The 21,641-nt window shown below is 43.0% G+C and overlaps 1 protein-coding gene across 1 annotated transcript in view; it reads left to right on the top strand.

Annotated features, from left to right (window-relative positions):
- Nucleotides 1-21,641, top strand: part of STPG2 (sperm tail PG-rich repeat containing 2) — an 873,622-nt gene that overhangs the window by 525,132 nt on the left and 326,849 nt on the right. The window contains exon 11 of the mRNA XM_030190712.1: nt 8,196-8,361. Coding sequence (XP_030046572.1) covers nt 8,196-8,361 — 166 coding nt within the window. The remainder of the gene's footprint in view (nt 1-8,195; nt 8,362-21,641) is intronic.

The raw sequence follows: 21,641 nt of genomic DNA, 5'->3' as shown, positions 1-21,641 counted from the left end.
GCACAATTATTTATTTTTATTTTTTATTTATTACATTTGTACCCCACGCTTTCCCACACGTGGCAGGCTCAATGCAGTTTACATAGCAACAATATAAATAATACAAAGTCGTAATAAGAATATACAGTTTGTGGTAAACGCATAACTAATGGAGTTAGTGGAAAGTAAGTAAAACAAAGGAAGAATTGGGTTCAGAAGGAAAAGAGCATGTAACTGCCAGTTTTGGCTCCTCTGATGTGTGTAAGTGGCACATAGGTGTAGGCATCTAGTTATATATATTTCCCATGTTGCTTAAAATCTAAAATTTCAGTACAAATCCTTCTATACAGCAAAAAGCTGCAAATAGGGTAAACTATTCTTCTTTTGATGTTTTCAGCTTTGCCAGTTGTAAAATGGTTGCTCCCACTACATGTAACCAGTGTATTTGTGTGCATTTCTGCATGTATTGGATCCTTTTCTGAATTATTACTGGAATTTGACACATCCCAACTTGGATGTCTCAATTCCAGTTTCTGCATTCTACCTAACATGAGGCTGTGTGTATTACGTGTATTCTTATTTAGCCAACTAAAAATCCTTCCAACTTTCCCATCCCTCCTCCCCTTAAAATGCAGCAGCACAGATAGCCTATTGCTCTTTCAAAGTCCTGTATTTCCATGAGGCTGGCAGAAATGAGGAGCACCGGTGGTAGCATGAATTTTCATCTCTCTCAGGTTTCTTCTCGCTTCCTCTTTTTTGTCGCCCATTGTCTGTCTCTTACCTCTCATCCCTATCTTCTTGTCTCTCTTTCTTCTCATATCTTGCTCTCCATTTCTTTACTCTCATCCCTCCCTTCTAGACCTCTTATCTTCCTTTTGCTTTTTTTTTTGTACCCCGCACTTTCCCACTCATAGCAGGCTCAATGCAGCTTAGGTACTTATTTGTACCTGGGGCAATGGAGGGTTAAGTGACTTGCCCAGAGTCACAAGGAGCTGCCTGTGCCTGCAGTGGGAATTGAACCCAGTTCCCCAGAACCAAAGTCCACCACTCTAACCACTAGGCCACTCCTCCACTTCTCTCCCTTCCTTCTTTTCTTTTTCTCTCTTCTCCACTCTCCTCTCTTCCTACAGACATCCTCTGTGCTAAACTCTGGAGGAGCACTTTGAAGTCTGAAGCCTTCCAGACAAACCTGATGGACCATGCATTTATTGGAGGCTGTAGCAGTAGGAGCAATGACAGCAAAGCCTGAAATTCTAGGGTGGCCAGGCTCTAGTGTTAATGCGTGGAGACAGGGCACCTGGGACTTCTGTGCCAGGAGGGACAAGATCAAAATCTGAAGCTGTTTACATTTATTACAATTGTGTCCAAGCGTGGGGCAGCCTTCCAAAGTTGGTGATGGTGATGGTGGTGGTGGCGGGATGATGCCAGCATCTTTGGTCTAGGGAGAGCTTCTGGCATTGGCTGCAACAGAGAGCAGGATTGCCACAAATTGGAACAAACAATAATGCCACAGGACCGCTTTGCTCCTCTCACGCTTCTCCTCATAGTAACATAGTAGATGACGGCAGAAAAAGACCTGCACGGTCCATCCAGTCTGCCCAACAAGACAACTCATGTGTGCTACTTTTGTGTATACCCTACTTTGATTTGTACCTGTGCTCTTCAGGGCACAGACTGTATAAGTCTGCCCAGCACTAGCCCCGCCTCCCAACCACCAGCTCTGGCATAGACCGTATAAGTCTGCCCAGCACTATCCCCGCCTCCCACCACCGGCTCTGGCATAGACCGTATAAGTCTGCCCAGCGCTATCCCTGCCTCCCAACCTCCAGTCCCGCCTCCCACCACTGGCTCTGGCACAGACCGTATAAGTCTGCCCCGCACTATCCCCGCCTCCCAACCTCCAGCCCCGCCTCCCACTACCGGCTCTGCTATCCAATCTCGGTTAAGCTCCTGAGGATCCTTTCCTTCTGAACAGGATTCCTTTATGTTTATCCCACGCATGTTTGAATTCCGTTACCGTTTTCCTCTCCACCACCTCCCGCGGGAGGGCATTCCAAGCATCCACCACTCTCTCCGTGAAGAAATACTTCCTGACATTTTTCTTGAGTCTGCCCCCCTTCAATCTCATTTCATGTCCTCTCGTTCTACCGCCTTCGTATCTCCGGAAAAGGTTCGTTTGCGGATTAATACCTTTCAAATATTTGAACGTCTGTATCATATCACCCCTGTTTCTCCTTTCCTCCAGGGTATACATGTTCAGGTCAGCAAGTCTCTCCTCATACGTCTTGTTACGCAAATCCCATACCATTCTCGTAGCTTTTCTTTGCACCGCTTCGATTCTTTTTACATCCTTAGCAAGATACGGCCTCCAAAACTGAACACAATACTCTAGATGGGGCCTCACCAACGACTTATACAGAGGCATCAACACCCCCTTTCTTCTGCTGGTCACACCTCTCTCTATACAGCCCAACAACCTTCTAGATACAGCCACCACCTTGTCACACTGTTTCGTCACCTTCAAATCCTCAGATACTATCACCCCAAGGTCCCTCTCCCCGTCTGAACCTATCAGACTCTCGCCACCTAACACATACATCTCCCGTGGATTTCTATTCCCTAAGTGCATCACTTTGCATTTCTTCGCATTGAATTTTAATTGCCAGACCTTAGACCATTGTTCTAGCTTCTTCAAATCCTTTTTCATGTTTTCCACTCCCTCCGGGGTGTCCACTCTGTTACAGATCTTAGTATCATCCGCAAATAGGCAAACTTTACCTTCTAACCCTTCGGCAAGGTCACTCACAAATATATTGAACAGAATCGGCCCCAGCACCGATCCTTGAGGCACTCCACTACTCACCTTTCCCTCCTCCGAGCTAACTCCATTCACCACCACCCTCTGGCGTCTGTCCGTCAACCAGTTCCTAATCCAGTTCACCACTTTAGGTCCTATCTTCAGCCCATCCAGTTTATTTAAAAGCCTCCTGTGGGGAACCGTGTCAAAAGCTTTGCTGAAATCTAAGTAGATTACGTCCATAGCTCGTCCCTCATTCAATTCTCCTGTCACCCAATCAAAAAACTCAATGAGATTTGTTTGGCACGATTTCCCTTTGGTAAAGCCATGTTGTCTTGGATCTTGCAACTTATTGGCTTCCAGGAAATTCACTATCCTTTCCTTCAGCATCGCTTCCATTACTTTTCCAATAACCGAAGTGAGGCTTACCGGCCTGTAGTTTCCAGCTACTTCCCTATCACCACTTTTGTGAAGAGGGACCACCTCCGCCGTTCTCCAATCCCTCGGAACATCTCCTGTCTCCAAGGATTTATTAAACAAATCTTTAAGAGGACCCGCCAGGACCTCTCTGAGCTTGCTTAATATCCTGGGGTGGATCCCGTCCGGACCCATGGCTTTGTCCACCTTTAGCTTTACAAGTTGTTCATACACACTCTCTTCTGTAAATGATGCTGTATCCACTCCACTATCATTTGTACTTTTTCCAGTCCATCGCGGTCCTGCTCCAGGATTTTCTTCTGTGAAAACAGAACAAAAGTATCTATTTAGCAAATTTGCTTTTCCTTCATCACTATCTACATAGCGGTTCGCAGTATCTTTTAGTCTCACAATTCCCTTTTTAGTCATTCTCCTTTTACTAATATACCTGAAGAAACTTTTGTCACCCCTCCTTACATTTCTAGCCATTTGTTCTTCCGCTTGTGCTTTTGCCAGATATATCTCTCTCTTGGCTTCTTTCAGTTTCTTCCGGTATTCCTTCCCGTGTTCCTGTTCTTGAGTTTTTGTGTATTTCTGGAACGCCAACTCTTTAGCCTTTATTTTCTCAGCCACTTGTTTGGAGAACCATATCGGTTTCCTTTTTCTCTTGCTTTTATTTACTTTCCTTACATAAAGGTTTGTAGCCCTATTTATAGCTTCTTTCAGCCTGGACCACTGTCCTTCCACTTCTTGTACTTCCTCCCAGCCCATCAGCTCCTTCCTCAGGTATTCCCCCATTTTAGTAAAGTCAGCACGCTTGAAATCCAGGACTTTGAGTTTTGAGTGGCTGCCCTCCACTACAGCAGTCATATCAAACCAAACCGTTTGTTGGTCACTGCCGCCCAGGTGGGCACCCACTCGGACATTTGACACGCTATCCCCATTTGTGAGCACCAGATCCAGCGTCGCTCCGTCCCTCGTGGGTTCCGTCACCATTTGTCTGAGCAAAACACTTTGGAAAGCATCCACGATCTGTCTACTTCTCTCCGATTTCGCCGACGGAACCTTCCAATCTACATCCGGCAGATTGAAATCTCCCAGCAACAGCACCTCCCTCTTCTTTCCTAACTTTTGAATATCCGCGATCAGATCCCTATCTAGTTCTTCCAGTTGTGTCGGGGGTCTGTAGACAACACCCACATGGACTGAGGTTCTATCATCTCTTTTTAAGGTGATCCATAACGCTTCTTCTTTTCCCCAGGTCCCTGTCATTTCAGTTGCCGTGATATCATTTCTCACATACAGAGCTACTCCTCCACCTTTACGACCCTCTCTATCCTTCCTAAATAGATTATAGCCTGGTATGTTTGCATCCCATTCATGGGAACCATTTAGCCACGTCTCCGTGATTGCAACAATGTCTAAGTCTGCCTCCACCATCAGGGCTTGAAGGTCATGAACTTTATTGCTTAGACTGTGAGCATTTGCGGTCATTGCATTCCATCTACATTTCCTGGTATGTGTTTTAGTGGTTTGGGGGTGTCTTAACCCTTTGGGTACCTTCCTATCTTTTTGTTCCACCTTCATTCCTTTTTCTTCTGCATCCGTTCTATTTTCAGGCATATCACAGTGCTGTAATGGCGCAAAAGAATTCTGTAGGGGCAAAACTTGTGAGGGCGGATGCTTGTGTGTCACATAACGAACTCTGCCTGAGCCTACTGTGAACCATCTATTTTTAGGTGGTTTTATCCTTTGAGGCAGTGGTGTGAATTTGGTTTGATTCTGAGCAGTATGATTTTGTGGAGTCTTTGAAGCTGCTTTAAGTGTATCTAATTCCTCCTTTAGTTTACTAAGCTCCTTTTTTAAACTAGCGAACTGATGACATATAGGACAAGCTTTTAGTGTCCAGATGATTGGCCTTGAAACTAAAGCACCACAATTATGCTACTTGTCCAAGGCTGCCTGACCAAACATGTGCACCATACTCCGCACTGAGGTTATTCTTATGGGTAGACAGATGGACTCTCTTCAGCAATAGGAACTCTCAGTTTTTTAGAAAAATTATTAAAATGACTAATAAAGAAAAAAAATCTACTTCAGTTTGTGCAATCCTTATAAGATGAGGTAAGATTTAAGCATTAAATACTGTATATAGAGTATAAAACTTAGAAGTTAATAAGCTTGTACAGTTTCCAAACTCAGTATCTTAGAATATAATTTACTGAAACATAAAGAAGAGATGAAATGTACATAAAAACTGTGCAAACAAAATCTTTTATTAAAAAAAACTGCAGAATTTTCCCTGCAAATGCTTGTGATAAAATAAATAGACTTGCACATATTTTTCATTAATATTCAGCTGCCTCAGAGTAGAACCATTCTTTAATTATGGCGGTAGAACTCAGTCTTTGTATGTTATTGGGTCCCTGGTACATAGCTTTGGAAAGAAGGTAGATCTGACTCCTTCTAGGAAGGCTTTGCCTGGAATATCCAATTTGTGTTTAAAAAAAACTATAAGACTAATTGAGGAACAGATGAAACCTGGGTACATTCTTTTGCAGATCTGTCTTCATGGCTTCATTTAGATGTCATACAGAATCAATGTTCTCAGAACCTAAGTTACAATTATATACTCACTTTGGTACCACAGATCCTGATTTATATATTGCATACATCCCCGTCCCAGATTGTGATACAAAACGTTTGATATTGAGAAATGGTGAAAACCCTCAGAGGCCCTCTCTCTCTCCACTCACCCCATGTCTCCCAGTTTCTTACTCCATCTGCCAGGACTCTTCGTGGGGCAGGACTGAATTAAGGTCATTCCTGCTATTTTCCACAATAGCACTAACATTTTCTTAACAGCACCATTTTGAGAAATACCCTAGTAGGGCAACTGATAATTGCTTCTGCCCCATTAAAAGACTCAGCAGGTGGGTAAGTGATTGGGAGCTGGAGGTAGAAGGAGTAAAGACGTTACCATTCTTTTTCATGGTAAGGATCTTTTTTAATTAAGATCTAATTGACTTCAGGTTTAGATGATATACATATCTGAGGTTTCAGCTTACTGCAGTTCACAAACTGGCTTCAAACCTTCGGTCCACATCAGACAGCTAAAGTTACTAAGAAGCACTGTAGCATTAGTGGTTTGCTCAGAAGTTCTATAGAAACCTTTAAAAAGTAATAAAGGTATTTTAATATGAGCACTATAAAAATAATAAAATGAAAAAATATGATTGTACAATACTAATAGTAATACTAACAACCTAGGACTGATATGACTGAGAACTTCTAAGTAAACCATGCAAATGAATAGTAAAGACAATATGAGGGGCATTTTTGATATGATGTCCAAATCTGATTTTGGATGCTTTGCAAAAAATGTCCAGAAATCCAGTGCCAAACATAGTCATTTTTGAACCAGAAGAATGTATATCTTTTTGGTTTGATTATTGCCCTATTATAGACGTTTTTGTGCACAGCATGTGTTTCTTTCAGAGCCATTTTCAAACAAAAAATGTCCAGGGGAAAAACACACAAAAACCAGCCTTTGGGATGTCTAGGGGCAGCAGCCATACTAGACTGGCTACACGGACATTCCAGCAGAGCAGTGGGACAGCTTAGGGGCATTGCAGTGAGCTTCACATAAAAGGTCTCAGGTACACATCACATCATAACCTCCTTATATTGTATGGTGAGCCATCTAGGAATAGCAAACAATGTACTGTACTCAACTGTACACCACTACAGTGGTTCTTATGCCTGCAGGTATCACCTATTTGTGGGTTCAGTAGGTATTTTGTGGTTTTTGTGGAGGTCACACTTTCCACAACAAGTGTACCAGTTAGAGTGGGATAAGGACATGGATCCCCTTCTCTACAGTACATTGCTCTGACCACTAGGCTACTCCAAGAAGTTGCTTACTGCTCTATGAGGAATGACCATTATACCTGCAGCCTTCGTAGAGCCTAGTATGTACTGTCACTTTCACCTCTTAGGGGGATGGGAAGAGGCCAGTGGCCACTGGTCAGTTGGGGTACCTTTTTGGCACTTAGTCGTCATTGAAACCGGTCTAGCCAAAAACATCCTATTTTTTGCCTTGGACGTTTTTACATTGTTCCATCATTGCAGAAAAACGTCCAAATTGTAAGCCCGCCCAACACATACCTCCAACACGCCCCTTTGAGATTTAGATGAACTGCATAGAAAGACATCTTAAAAATGAGCTTTGAAAATGGCAATTTGGACTTTTTGTGAAAAAATGACAATCTGACGCTTTATACCATTTTTTGGATGGTTTTCTTTTTCGAAAATGAACCCCAATATATACCCAAGGCAGTATACAGCATTAGGCAACAAATAAGAAAATTATCTGCAATGATTTCTACTTTGACAGATAATAAAGGACAATTTTATAATCTAGCTGCTCACATCTATGTACTGTGTATGTATGTAAATGTTTAGAATACTATGATTTATGCATGTAAGTGTACACTAATCTGCGAAAGTGCCATCCTAATTGCATGCCTAACTTACATAGCATATATTACGTTGTTCTTTTCACCAAATGTTGTAAGCCACATAGAGCCTGCCTTGGTGGGATTATGTGGGATATAAATGTTCACAATAAATAAAATAAAATAAATATAAATTCAAGAAGGAATAACCATAGGTAGAGCATGGGAGGGACTTGGGTGGAGCTCCTAGTTAGGCATGTAACACAGAATACTGTAGGTTATACATGTCCCTGTTTCATATACACACGTGTACTTATGCCATGTTTATGGCTGCTGTAACTGCAGTATGTATATGTTAGCTGTGCCGATATTGACTTATGTTACTCTATAATGGAATCAGGGCACCCAGGTTCTGTTACAGAATATGTTCTTAGTGTGTATCCTCAGGGTCTCCTAAACAGAGGCTCCCAGTAGTGGAATTGTCCCTATACAGTGCTCACTATTTTACTTCATTATGTCTATGTTATTCTTTCTCAATACTCCAGGATGTCCCACCACCTGGTTCCTATGATGTGCAAGAATCATTTGAGAAATCATATGGTAAAAGGCAGTACATGCCTCCCCGTACTATGGTGGCAAAAAGGAAACATGGCTCTTTCCTCAGTGCAGTACCCAGAGAGTTTTTGCTCTGTACTGAAAGTGGAGTGCCAGGTAGGTTTGCTAAAACATTACAGATGCTGCAACATTTATACAGTATGTCATACCATTCCACTTAATATTTCTACTTTATTCATACTTTTTCAGCGATGTTTCTGAATATTAGGTCTTTATGTTGACAGACTTTGTTGACAGTATCTAGTCTTTCCTTACCCAGACTGACCTCTACACGACACACTGCCTTTAGTTACATTGTTCCACCTTTATGGAATTTAATTGCTACGTAATTTTATCAGGATGTGAACCTACTCTTGTCTATTTTCACAGGTCTTTGGCTGATAATCAGTATTGGGGGTTGATTATGGATGATGGTTTTTGTAAAGATATTTACTTTCAGTTATTGTTATGTATTATTTTGGGGCCATTTTACTAAAGTCTGGTATGTTTGTGCACTTATTGTGCACTAGGTGTAAAACCTATTATGTGGTAATTGTGTGGTAACTGGTGGGGGCTTACAAAAACAAGTTCCCTATCATGTGTTAATGACAAGTGCAATTAGTGCAGATATATTTAGACAATTCTTGAGGTGGCTTTAGGTGCATCTGCACTAACTGCATATTTCACTATCAGGGGCATTTTCGAAAGAGAAGGGCGCCCACCTTCCGACACAAATTGGGAGATGGGCGTCCTTCTCTCAGGGTTGCCCAAATCGGCATAATCGAAAGCCGATTTTGGGTGTCCTCAACTGCAGTCCATCGCGGGGATGACCAAAGTTCATGGGGGCATGTCAGAGGCATAGCGAAGGCGGGACTGGGGCGTACTTAAGAGATGGGCGTCCTCGGCCAATAATGGAAAAAAGGGCGTCCCTGTTGAGCATTTGGTCGACTTGGTCCATTTTGTTTCACGACCAAGCCTCAAAAAGGTGCCCAAACTGACCAGATGACCACCGGAGGGAATCGGGGATGACCTCCCCTTACTCCCCCAGTGGTCACCAACCCCCTCCCACCCTAAAAAAAAAAGCATTAAAATTTTTTTTTGCCAGCCTCTATACCGGCCTCAAATATCATACCCAGCTCCGTGACAGCAGTATGCAGGTCCCTGGAGCAGTTTTAGTGGGTGCAGTGCACTTCAGGCAGGTGGACCCAGGTCCATCCCCCCCACCTGTTGCACTTGTGCTGGTAAATGGGAGCCCTTCAAAACCCACCAGAAACCCATTGTACCTACATGTAGGTGCCCCCTTCACCCCTTAGGGCTATGGTAGTGGTGTACAGTTGTGGGGAGTGGGTTTTGGGGGGGGTTGGGGGGGCTCAGCACCGAAGGTAAGGGAGCTATGTACCTGCGAGCAATTTCTGAAGTCCACTGCAGTGCCCCCTAGGGTGCCTAGTTGGTGTCCTGCCATGTGATGGGGACCAGTGCACTATGAGTGCTGGCTCCTCCCATACCAAATGCCTTGGATTTGGTTGTTTTTCAGATGGGCGTCCTCGGTTTCCATTATCGCTGAAAACCGGGGACGATCTAAATGTTGAGATTTGGGCGTCCCCGATCGTATTATCGAAAAGAAAGATGGATACCCATCTTGTTTCGATAGTAGCGGTTTCCCCGCCCCTTTACTGGGACGTCCTTAGAGATTGGTGCCCTTAGAGATGGTCGTCCCCGTTTGATTATGCCCCTCAGTGTGTGCTAATTACCATACAATAACTGTAGTGTCAACAGTTAGTGCAGGAGTTTTACTGAACTGGCTGCTATTAGCACATGGTAGCCATTTTCTTGGCTGTGTGTTGATGGTTAGTTAGCGCTAAAACCCACGATACTTGCATGGTGGGTTGTATGTTGTGTATTATATTATATTGTTTATTTTTATAAATAATCATGCATTGCTGTCTAACTATCTTTTCCTGCTTTCGTCTCCTGAACATGTCCAGTCTGGCTTCATGCCGTGCTATAGTACTGAGACTGTTTTAACCACTTTAGTCTCTGCCTTCAGGGAGGAAATTTGTTTAGGGAACAAGATCCTGATTATGCAATTTGACACTTCAAGTGCCTTTGATGTGGTGGATCATAATCTTTTGTTAAATTTACTAGACCAATTTGGGATCTGTGAGAAAGTCATGTCCTGGTTTCAGAGCTTCCTGAAATATAGGTCTTACAGAGTAAAAATGTTGCACGCATTATCATCTCCTTGGTCTCCAAACTGTGTTGTGCTGCAAGGGTCACCCCTATCTCCAATATTATTTAATGTCGTGATGGCTCTGCTATATGGATGATGTCACTCTTTATAACCCCTTTCAAGATGACATCCAGGCAATTCTATATAGGATCAAAACTGGCCTTTATTTAATAGAATCCTGGAACCTCTGAATTCAGACTAAAATTAAATCGTGAGAAGACTAAATTTTTGGTAATGACTAATCTGTTTGATCATGATCCCTGCAGCAATTTTAGCACTGACTGTATTTCTTATCCTTTGGAGTCCACTCTAATAATTTTAGGGGTTGTTGTTAACCTTTGAATCTCAGGTGTCCTTGGTGGTTACTAAATCTTTTAAATTATTTTAGAAGCTAAAGTGCATTAGACCCTTTTTTTCAATTGGACAAGTAATCTGAAAATATCAGTCTCTTGTTTTGACCCAATTTGATTATTGTAATTCTATCTATGCAGGGTGCAGAGGCGTAGGAAGGGGGGGGGGGCGGTGGGGCGGTCTGCCCCGGGTGCACGAGCTGGGGGGGGGGGGGGGTGTCGGCGCCGCTGTTTACCTGCTGTCTTTGCCCCGGAACAGGTTACTTCCTGATCCGGGGCAGAGAAAGCAGGGAACCAACGGAGCCGACGCAGCTCCCAGAGACGACGTGCATTCGGCGGGGTGGAGCGCCAGCGGTAAAGATGCACTCCGGGGTGGGGGGGTTGCGCGTGCCGAGGGGGGGGTGCACCGTGCTGCACCCGGGGGGGGGGGGGTGCACAGCGGCGACCCGCCCCAGGTGTCAGCCGGCCTCGCTACTTCGCTGGCAGGGTGTAAAGAATGTATCTTAAGGAAACTGCCCAAAATAATGCGGCTAGACTTGTCACGCATGTACCATGCTTTGAGAGGGCTACTCCTTTGCTGGTAGATTTGCATTGGCTTTCCATTAGGGCCAGGGTTGTATTCAAACACTGTGCTGTTACATTTCAGATTTTGTATGGTATTGTCCCAGACTATATGTTGCCCCTTGTTACTTTGCCTTCTTGCAGTTTAATCTTCGGTGCAAGAGACTACCTGCATCTCCATTTCCCTACTTGTAATAACATAGGCAGGCTGCATTCCCTCTCGCTCCCGCCCTCGCTTTTCCCCTAGCGTACTCACAGACCAAACTTGAGACAGGTTTTGGAATAAATGGCCACAGCTTTTATTGAAAAGACATTAAACAATCCCTAGGAAGCACCCGAGCCTTGGGTTTGCCGTTGCGGATGCTTGCGCTCTCCACCATAGCTTATCCAGCTAGAGAGCAAGCATCTCAGCCCATGCTGCGGCCATCCTTATTCTGCCCCCAGCGTGGCCCAGCCTCCATCTGCCTGGGGCAGCCCCCCATAGACCAGAGCCCCACCTGCCATGCCTGAACCAGCGAGGTGATTGGTCTGCGAGCAGTGCGAGGCCGCCCTTTGCCTGAATTGGGTGATCTTCCTTTCGGCTGTTGTTCCAACACATCCCAGAGTTCCCAGGCTCAGGTGCCTCCGCCAGCTGTCACAAAATGCATAATGTAGTGTCATGCCCTGGTACATAGTTGGGCACTGAAAGAAAACATATGACAGAATCAGTAACTATTGGTATTACAGTGCAGCAAAACGAAAGAATAGTACATAAAATAGCTAAGCAAGGCACAATAACAAGTTGAAATGGCAACGCAGTGCCATGGTTGAATAGTCAGGCAGCTAAACAGAAACCATAATCAGTGAGCTTAATGGGAAGGCTCACAAAGTAAGGGCAGCCTTGGCTGCTGGCGGGGGAAACATCGGTACGGGCAAATCAGCATGCTTGCGAAGCATGACCCCCATTAGTACACATGTCTAGCTCCCCCGGTGCGGCGCGGGAAAGGGAAGGGGGAGGGAAACTCCCGCGCCGCTCGCTGCCAACAAGAGGCTCCCTAGTCCTCGTTGGCAGCTTTTATGCTTTCCCCTGTAGCCCTGCCCCTTCCGGCTTCCCAACCAACAACAAGGGGGTCTCCTGCCGTGTCATCTCAATCGTCGATGGGGAAGCCGGAAAGGAAGGGTCGCTCTGACGCAGGAGCTGCCGGGCAGCAGCCGCCATGTTATGTGCGGCTGCTCAGCATGCCCCTCGCTGGCCTACCTCAATGTAGTTTATAAATCTATATATTCAGCTACTTTTTCATACTAAGGTACTAAATGATGAAATTCTTTGCCAAAAAATATAAGATCCCAACATGATTCTTTGGTTTTTCATAAGTTTTTGAAATCTTTCCTTTTCAAAAAAATTCTGTCAATTGATCCTGGTGCCCAGTCTCCCCTTCCATTCTCCTCATTATGCTTTATTATTGAATTCTTTATATATTTATGATTCTTTCCTTATTGATATGTGTGGGTTTATGTATTTTGCTTCATATTTTATAATGGCTTCTTTTTAGCTTGTTAGCCACATTGAACTCAAAATTGTACGGGAAAACGTGGGGTATAAATGTCATAAATAAATAATTGGTGTTATTTTTTAATAATTTGCTTTGTAGTTTTTGAAGGATCATGTAATCAAATTTGGATAAGTAATAAAACAAAAAAGCCAAGGTGTCCTTCATTATTTTAATAATAGTTTGGATAGTACTACTTACATCTTTGACTATTCTGTTAAGTAATGTATAGCAGTTTAAGACTGACAAAATGATCTTTATAATGTAATTTAACTTTTGCCATGCAGGATTGAGTCAGGTACACAAGTGGGGTGATGTGCTCCGACAGCACCAGGACAGAACAGTTCACCTATAGCTCAGAATTAAGTTTGTTTGTTTACTTATTTATTTAAAATATTTCTAGCCCTCTCTATCCTACTGTTCTAGGCAGGGTACAAATTGAGATATATATAATATTAAAAAATGATATCAAACATAATTTTAGTATCATCCAGTTTAACTGAATGTGGAACTCCCACTGGCTCCATTTCATTTGCCAAAGGATGAGGACAGCCATCAGAAAATGCACTTTGTCCAATTGGCTAGTAGACTACATCTTCTTCACTTATGTGCAGGCTGGTCTGACTTTGGAGGATCATGTCATGACTCACAATATCCGAGCTATGGCCACATTGGTAGCCCACTTGAGATCATCCTCTATTGAGGAGATTTGCAGGGCTGCAACACGTTCTTCAGTCCACACATTCACATCTCATTACTGCCTTGAGCAGCATACCCAACATGACAGCCGGTTTGGCCAGACAGTCCTGCAGAATTTGTATGGTGTTTAGAATCCAACTCCACCCTGCTAGGCTCATTTTTCTTCTGTTCCAAGCTACATCCTCACAACAAGATTGTATACAGCTTCAGGTTAATTGGTTCTGTTTGGCCTTGCTGTTGCAAGTTTCTATTGTTCTTGAGTTGTTGTTTTAGGTGAGCCTGGTAGCTAGGGATTCCCATATGTGAGAAACACTGTTCTGCTTGTCCTCGGAGAAATCTAAGTTACTCACCTGTAGCAGGTGTTCTCTGAGGACAGCAGGACATGTATTCTCACAGGAGCATCATCTAAATGCCCTTTCTGGCTGGGATAGTTTGTAAAAAAATAAGTTTTTGCTGCTTTGACAGTATTAAAAAAGTGAGTCTTTCCATCATAGTTGACTCGAAGTCTTGCTGGGTGAAACAAGGCAAATGAAATCTTTCGGAGATAAAGCTCAGAATATAATGGCACAAAAGCTTTCCGAGCAACAAGCATCTTTGCAGTATAGTCCTGAAAACATAAAACTTAGAAATGTAAGGAGGGGTGACAAAACTTTCTTCAGGTATATTAGTGAAAGGAGGAAGACTAAAAAGGGAATTGTGAGACTGAAAGATGCTGAGAACCGATATATAGATAATGATGAAGAAAAAGCTAATTTGCTAAATAGATACTTTTGTTCTGTTTTCACAGAAGAAAATCCTGGAGCAGGACCGCGATGGACTGGCAAAAGTACATGTGAGAATGGAATGGATATAGCACCGTTCATGGAAGAGAGTGTGTATGAACAACTTAAAAATCTAAAGGTGGACAAAGCAGTGGGACAGGATGGGATCCACCCCAGGATATTGAGGGAGCTCAGAGAGGTTCTGGCAGGTCCTCTTAAAGATTTGTTTAATAAATCCTTGGAGACGGGACAGGTTCCGAGGGATTGGAGAACGGCGGAGGTGGTCTCTCTTCACAAAAGTGGTGATAGGGAAGAAGCTGGAAACTACAGGCCAGTAAGCCTCACTTTGATTATTGGAAAAGTAATGGAAGCCATGCTGAAGGAAAGGATAGTGAATTTCCTGGAAGCAAATAAGTTGCGAGACAACATGATTTTACCAAAGGGAAATCGTGCCAAACAAATCTCATTGAATTCTTTGACTGGGTGACCGGAGAATTAAATCAAGGACGAGCTATGGACGTAATCTACTTAGATTTCAGCAAAGCTTTTGACATGGTTCCCCACAGGAGGCTCTTGAATAAACTAGAAGGGCTGAAGATAGGACCCGAAGTGGTGAACTGGATTAGGAACTGGTTGACAGGCAGATGCCAGAGGGTGGTGGTAAATGGAGTTCGCTCGGAGGAGAGAAAGGTGAGTAATGGAGTGCCTCAGGGATCGGTGCTGGGGCCGATTCTGTTCAATATATTTGTGAGTGATATTGCCGAAGGGTTAGAAGGTAAAGTTTGCCTTTTTGCGGATGACACTAAGATTTGCAACAGAGTGGACACCCCGGAGGGAGTGGAAAGCATGAAAAAAGATCTGCGGAAGCTGGAAGAATGGTCTAACATTTGGCAATTAAAATTCAATGTGACGAAATGCAAAGTGATGCACTTAGGGAGTAGAAATCCACGGGAGACGTATGTGTTAGGCGGGGAGAGTCTGCTAGGTACGGACGGGGGGAGAGGGATTTTGGGGTGATAGTATCTGAGGACCTGAAGGCGACAAAACAGTGTGACAAGGCAGTGGCCGTAGCTAGAAGATTGCTAGGCTGTATAGAGAGAGGTGTGACCAGCAGAAGAAAAGAGGTTTTAATACCCCTGTATAAGACGTTGGTGAGGCCCCACCTAGAGTATAGTGTTCAGTTTTGGAGGCCGTATCTTGTGAAGGATGTGAAAAAAATGGAAGGGGTGCACAGAAAAGCTACGAGAATGGTATGGGATTTGTGTTACAAGAAGTATGAGGAGAGACTTGCGGACCTGAACATGTATACCCTGGAGGAAAGGAGAAACAGGGGTGATATGATACAGACGTTCAAATATTTGAAAGGTATTAATCTGCAAACGAGCCTTTTCCGGAGAGGGGAAGGCAGTAGAACGAGAGGACATGAAATGAGACTGAAGGGGGGCAGACTCAAGAAAAATGTCAGGAAGTATTTTTTTCCACAGAGAGAGTGGTGGATGCTTGGAATGTCCTCCTGCGGGAGGTGGTGGAGAGGAAAACGGTAACGGAATTCAAACATGCGTGGGATAAACATAAAGGAATCCTCTTCAGAAGGAAGGGATCCCCAGAAGCTTAGCCAGCGGTGGGAGGCAGGGCTGGTGGTTGGGAGGTGGGGATAGTGCTGGGCAGACTTATACGGCCTGTGCCAGAGCCGGTGGTGGGATTTGGGGCAGGTGGTTGGGAGGTGGGGATAGTGCTGGGCAGACTTATACGGTCTGTGCCATGAAAAAGATAGGTACAAATCAAGGTAAGGTATACACAAAAAATGACACGTGAGTTTATCTTGTTGGGCAGACTGGGTGGACCATACAGGTCTTTTTCTGCTGTCATCTACTATGTTACTATGTTAAAACTTTTTTATTTACAAATTCCAAACTCTGATCTTCTCATAGAGCTTGTAGTATAGCTTACTTATATGCGAAGTGCACCAAATGAAATACAACTACCCTAGGCTTCACAAATACGCCAGTCCCTGAGCCCAACCAGTGAACCCATGCTATTTTAAAAGGGACATCAAGGGAGAGCAGGTGTAAAGAATTTAGAATGTAAGTCTCCAAAGTCCGCACCAAAACATCATCCTTTATGGATTCAGAAAGTCCCACCAAGCTCAAATATTTGCGTCGGGCTCTACCTTCCATGTCATCCACCCTGTGCTCCATCTGTTGAAAACTGAGGCAAAGCTGATCCATATCTTGGGGTTTGTTCTGCACTTCAACCTCCAGTGCTCCCACACGGTGCTGTTGTGCATCAAATTCTAGGTCCATGCTATCTAAATGATCATGCGCTGCTTCGATTCTGTCCTGCATTTTCTTCAGTTTAGCATCCAGTGCCGCTTCCACAACTACCCGCGATTCTGACATTATTTTCTTGAGCCAAAGGGAACTTATCAATGAACTCTGTGGGGGTCAAAGGTGACGTCATCTTAGCTTCAGCTCCCTGCTTCTGTAGAGTCCTGCGAATAAGCCTCGAATGCCGTAAGTAGTTAAATATACCCCAATACCATCCTTTCTTCAATCCTGCAAGCACAACAGAGAATTCTGAAACTTTAATCGTCACCTCTTTTAAAAGGTAAGACAGTATAGGTAGCAAATGTGGTGGGGAGATGGAGGAGCCGAACGGGCAGCCTCCTCTCCTGTTTTAGGTGTCAAAAAGTGATATTTATTCAAAATCACTTTAGTCTGTTCAAGAGATACATCTGCAAAACTAGACCAGAGGGTGTTACCTCAATGACCTAGAAATGTTTCAGCAGTAGTGTGGCAGGACTCCACAATGGAAGTGTATAGCTCACTGCTGCCAGTGGGTTCACCTAGCGGTGTCCTGTTCTATAGAAGTCTGAAGGATGGCACAGGGTGAGGTGTTATGTGAGCTGGTACAACTAACTGAGTTCTCATAGAAAAGGTGTTGGGGAGACTTTCTATAATGCAGTTGAGGGAAATTAAGAAACTTTCTGCCATAACTTTAAAAGTACTTTGGGATGCTATCCAAGAGCTGAACTTATCTCTTCTGAAAATTACTTACTGGATTTTTATGTGATTTGAGAATGGTATCTTCTGATTCCATGTATTGCTCAGGAGCAGAAATTAGATCTTTATGTGACCAAAGTTAACTCTATTGGGACTAAGATCTTGGAAACCCGGGAACTTAATGTTGCATTAGTAAAATATAAAAATGATCTGAATTGCAGTATAGGATATTTAGAAACTCAGATAAGGAAAATAATTTGATATGTTTGAGTTTCCCTAGGTTCCCTCTGCTCATACCATCAGATATGGTATAGAAATACCTTATGCAAGTTTGAAAAATCCCTTACCACCTGAAAGCCTTACCACTCCTATACATATATCCAGAACTGCCTTACAATATTTGCTTGTTAAACTACTGTCATGTTTTATCATTATCATGTTACCCAAGATCTTTCTGTTATACTAAATGTATATTTTCTTATATATTTCCACAATTCACGCTGTATTGTATGCCACATTGAGTCTGCAAAGAGGTGGGAAAATGTGGGATACAAATGCAATAAATAAATAAATAAAGCTCAATACTCTTTCCAGGAGCTTACCATTAATTTTATCCACGTTTGTTTGTTTTATGGCTGTTCCTGTAGAATGTTCACCTCTGTGTTGGCAGAGCCTTTTCTAACATACTGCTGGAATTTGAGTGGGTTCTGACTTGGATGTCTCACCCAAACCATGCCCCCACCATTCCCCCTTGAAATATTTGTGTGTTATGGATCTCTGCATGTGAAGCATTTCCACATGTAAATTGTGGCAGTTATAGATGTAGATTACATACTTGTTCAAATGGTGGGTTTTTTTTCTCTAGGGATCTTTGAAATGAGAATATTCATTGAGAGAAATCATTATTTTAATCCTAAAGTATTTTACATTGGATCAGTGAACTCAAATGTCTTGGAGATTAAGCCTGATTAGCCTCAGTGCTATAGGAGATCCTGTTTCTTCTATCTTCTGTTAATCAGCATACTATATTTCTGTGAAGTCCCTTGAGATATTTTATCTTCCTTACAGGTGAAAAGCTCATTTAGTCTTGTTGCTTGTGGAGGTAGCTTTATTGATTGCAGAGAGGATGAAAGAAAAAGAGAAGAGGGATGAGCAAATCTCATCTTTTTTTTTTCAATATACCTAACATTTGACTAATATTTGTTAACCTTCATATCACATATATATTTTTTCAAAGGTAAAGATAAAGAGTATTCCTGTTTTTGTCTTATTCCTATTTTTTATAACTTCTTGTAGAGCTGTAGGGATGAATAGCAGGAAGAGTTTAGACCATTTCTCTCTGATTCTGGAGATGGAAGAGAAAGTGCAGAAATAGGCATAGTCTTGATTGGCGCAAACTGGCAGTATGTTTTTTTTCCCTTTTTTTGTGTGGGTCAACTTGCTCATCTTCTGGATCAGATGACATATCCCAAAGCTTTGAGATCATTATATCAGAGTCCAGAGGTACTTGACCCTTAGATAGTAAGGCTCTGTTCAGTGCTAGCAGGCTATTTCCTTAAAACACGCATATTACAGTAGAGAAACTGGTCTGGCAAAGGTAAAGTAAGGTACATTCTTTTGATATATATGAGGCTGTTTTTGTATTTGGGGATGGTCATAATTGCTTGATGCAGAAATGATTTTTTGTTGCTCTTCAGTGGATAATTTTTATCCCATAGCTTCAGCCCTTTTCTCAGTTCCAAAACATGCAGTTTTCCTGCATCAGTGTTAATTAATAATTCAGCAAAAAACACATGCTTTCTCTACACTTTATTCACAGAGATATGCTTTCATAATATTGCCTACCCCATGTATTGTAAACGGGCCCGCTGCTCCAGTATGGGAGAGGAAGCTGCCTCCCATGAATAGCCAGAACTTCACAAAACTGCCACCAGGAAATACTTCAAAACATTCCTTTATTTTCCAGATTCATAAACAAAACTTCACTCCAGAGTAGAGACTTGCTTCTCAAGCAGGGCTGTTCTGCCTTGCTTAGTACATCAACCAATTACACAAAGACTTTGCCCCCTTCCCGGAGGGGAATGCATTAGTCCTTTGGAAATCCCTGCTTTTTTGGTCCCAGTCAGTAGCAAACAAATAGTACTTGTCCCACAAGCAGGATTTCTCCTCAAGACAGTGTTAATCACCAAGCAGCCTTTACTTTCAGGAGGTTCAATACTTTTGGGACTTCCTTCCACCCAAGGTATTTCAGCCTGCTTCAGTTCTTTAGGGACCTGTCTTGCGCAAGGATTTTCAGCCTGCACTGCTCCTCTCCTCCTGAACTGAACCCTTCTTCCCACCAGGCAGCCCTCCTTCATAAACAAGCCTTCCAACTTCAGAGGTTCTCACAATAATCAGGTTTCAAAACAGGTTAGTAATTCCCCCACCACTCAGGGTTTCCTCAAAAGAAAACCAGGCTTCTCTACTTAAGCAGGGTTTAAACCAAAATAAATTCCCAAAACCATGTAGGTTTCCAAACCTTCAGGGGCTGCCTTCCTCAGCTCTCAAGCTCCCATTCCGTTCTGCTTTCTTCCCCTGCTCAGGCTGATTAATTCCCTCTTCCATCCAATCCTCCTCCTGCTTCTCAGCCCACCCCTCCCTATTACAGGTGGGCCGCATGATATACAGATTGCTGGTCCCGGGAACTGACTCCTTCATTCACCCTCCCTCTTGTGGTCAGAGACGGTATATGGCCAGCTTGCCTATCCCCTGGGATCTCACTGCTAGGACTGGAAATGCATTCTGGGATATGTAGTTCATGGTTCTGCTGCTTCACTCTATACATCGGGGATGTAGCCTTGTCACAGTATGGGTAAAGTTATGACTTTGCAAACTGTATACAAGTTGAGGAGATGTTTCCACTGGTGAGTTCTGTGACTGGGCTACACTTATATGCATTGGATTTTCAAAAGGATGTACATGCTTTATCCTTGAGTGGAGGAGTAGCCTAGTGGATAGTGCAGCGGACTTTGATCCTGGGGAACTGGGTTTGATTCCCACTGTAGCTCCTTGTGACTCTAGGCAAGTCACTTAACTCTCCATTGCCCCAGGTACAAATAAGTAAACCGCTTTGAATGTAGTTGTAAAAACCACAGAAAGGTGATATATCAAGTTCCATTCCCTTGAAGAATTATGCTCATCAAACAACAGTTATGAATGTGTGTGAAAATCAGGCAAAATCTGCAAAGTGCGTGTGCTGTTCCCCAATATACTTTGTTATAAAAATAGCCCCTAAGATTTTTTCCTGTCTATATATGTTGCTGGAATACTGAATTATTAAACAAAGCCAAACTACGGGCATATTCCCCCAGATATTTAAACTTCACAATCAACATTGTTTTAAAGTAAAAACTGAAGCATTTAAATCTATACCCAGATATTCAGCGCAAGGCGGTATCTGGATACTGGTGCTGTTGGAGGTTATTCAAGCACTGCTAATATTCACTGCCAGTACCTGGATAACTGTTTTGCAGCCCTAACTTGTCCAGACAGTTATCTGGGTACCGGCTCAGAATATGGGCAATATTCAGAAAGCTTCTGGTTCTAGCATTCCTCTGACCCCTGACCAACCCAGCACTATTGGATACTCCCAGGGTGGTCAGTAAAGATTTTCGCTGGCATTATCCAGATAAAGCAACTGAACTCCACTCCCCTAGATGCCAATGCCTCAAATACAAATCAACATATTCCACTGGTTTCCTATACATCTGCACCAAAACATCTGAAAGCCCATCTATTCAGAAGATTCCTTCTCACTGACCCAACATAAACAAAGCAGTCCAACGTAAATCAATACATGTATTTGGCAATGACAGAACTAAACTAAACTCCTGGTACTCCAAATGGCCCCACTTACCCTAACCTTGACTTCCACATGGCAAACCGTTTGTAAGAAACATGCAGTTGTCAAACCCAAACAAATGTAAACCTCAGTGTTCTATACAATATACAACCACTGTTCTGCATATTTTACAACCAATGTATCCTGTACAAATGTAAGTCACATTGAACCTGCCATTAGGTGGGAAAACGTAGGATATAAATGCAGAAATAATAATAATAATAAAATCCAAGAATAGCTTCGGTGAGTGGCACTTATGAGGGTAGGAGTCACTCCTATCCAGATAAGTGGTGCTGAATATCAGGACAGTAGTAATTAAAGGTATAGTAATATATTTTAAGGCAAAAAGAGCAAATCCTTCCTATGTAGTTTGCAGTTTTTATTG

The sequence above is a fragment of the Microcaecilia unicolor genome, chromosome 2, assembly GCF_901765095.1.
Source record: "Microcaecilia unicolor chromosome 2, aMicUni1.1, whole genome shotgun sequence".
NCBI lineage: Eukaryota > Metazoa > Chordata > Amphibia > Gymnophiona > Siphonopidae > Microcaecilia > Microcaecilia unicolor.
This window is presented reverse-complemented; position numbering and strand designations above follow the sequence as displayed.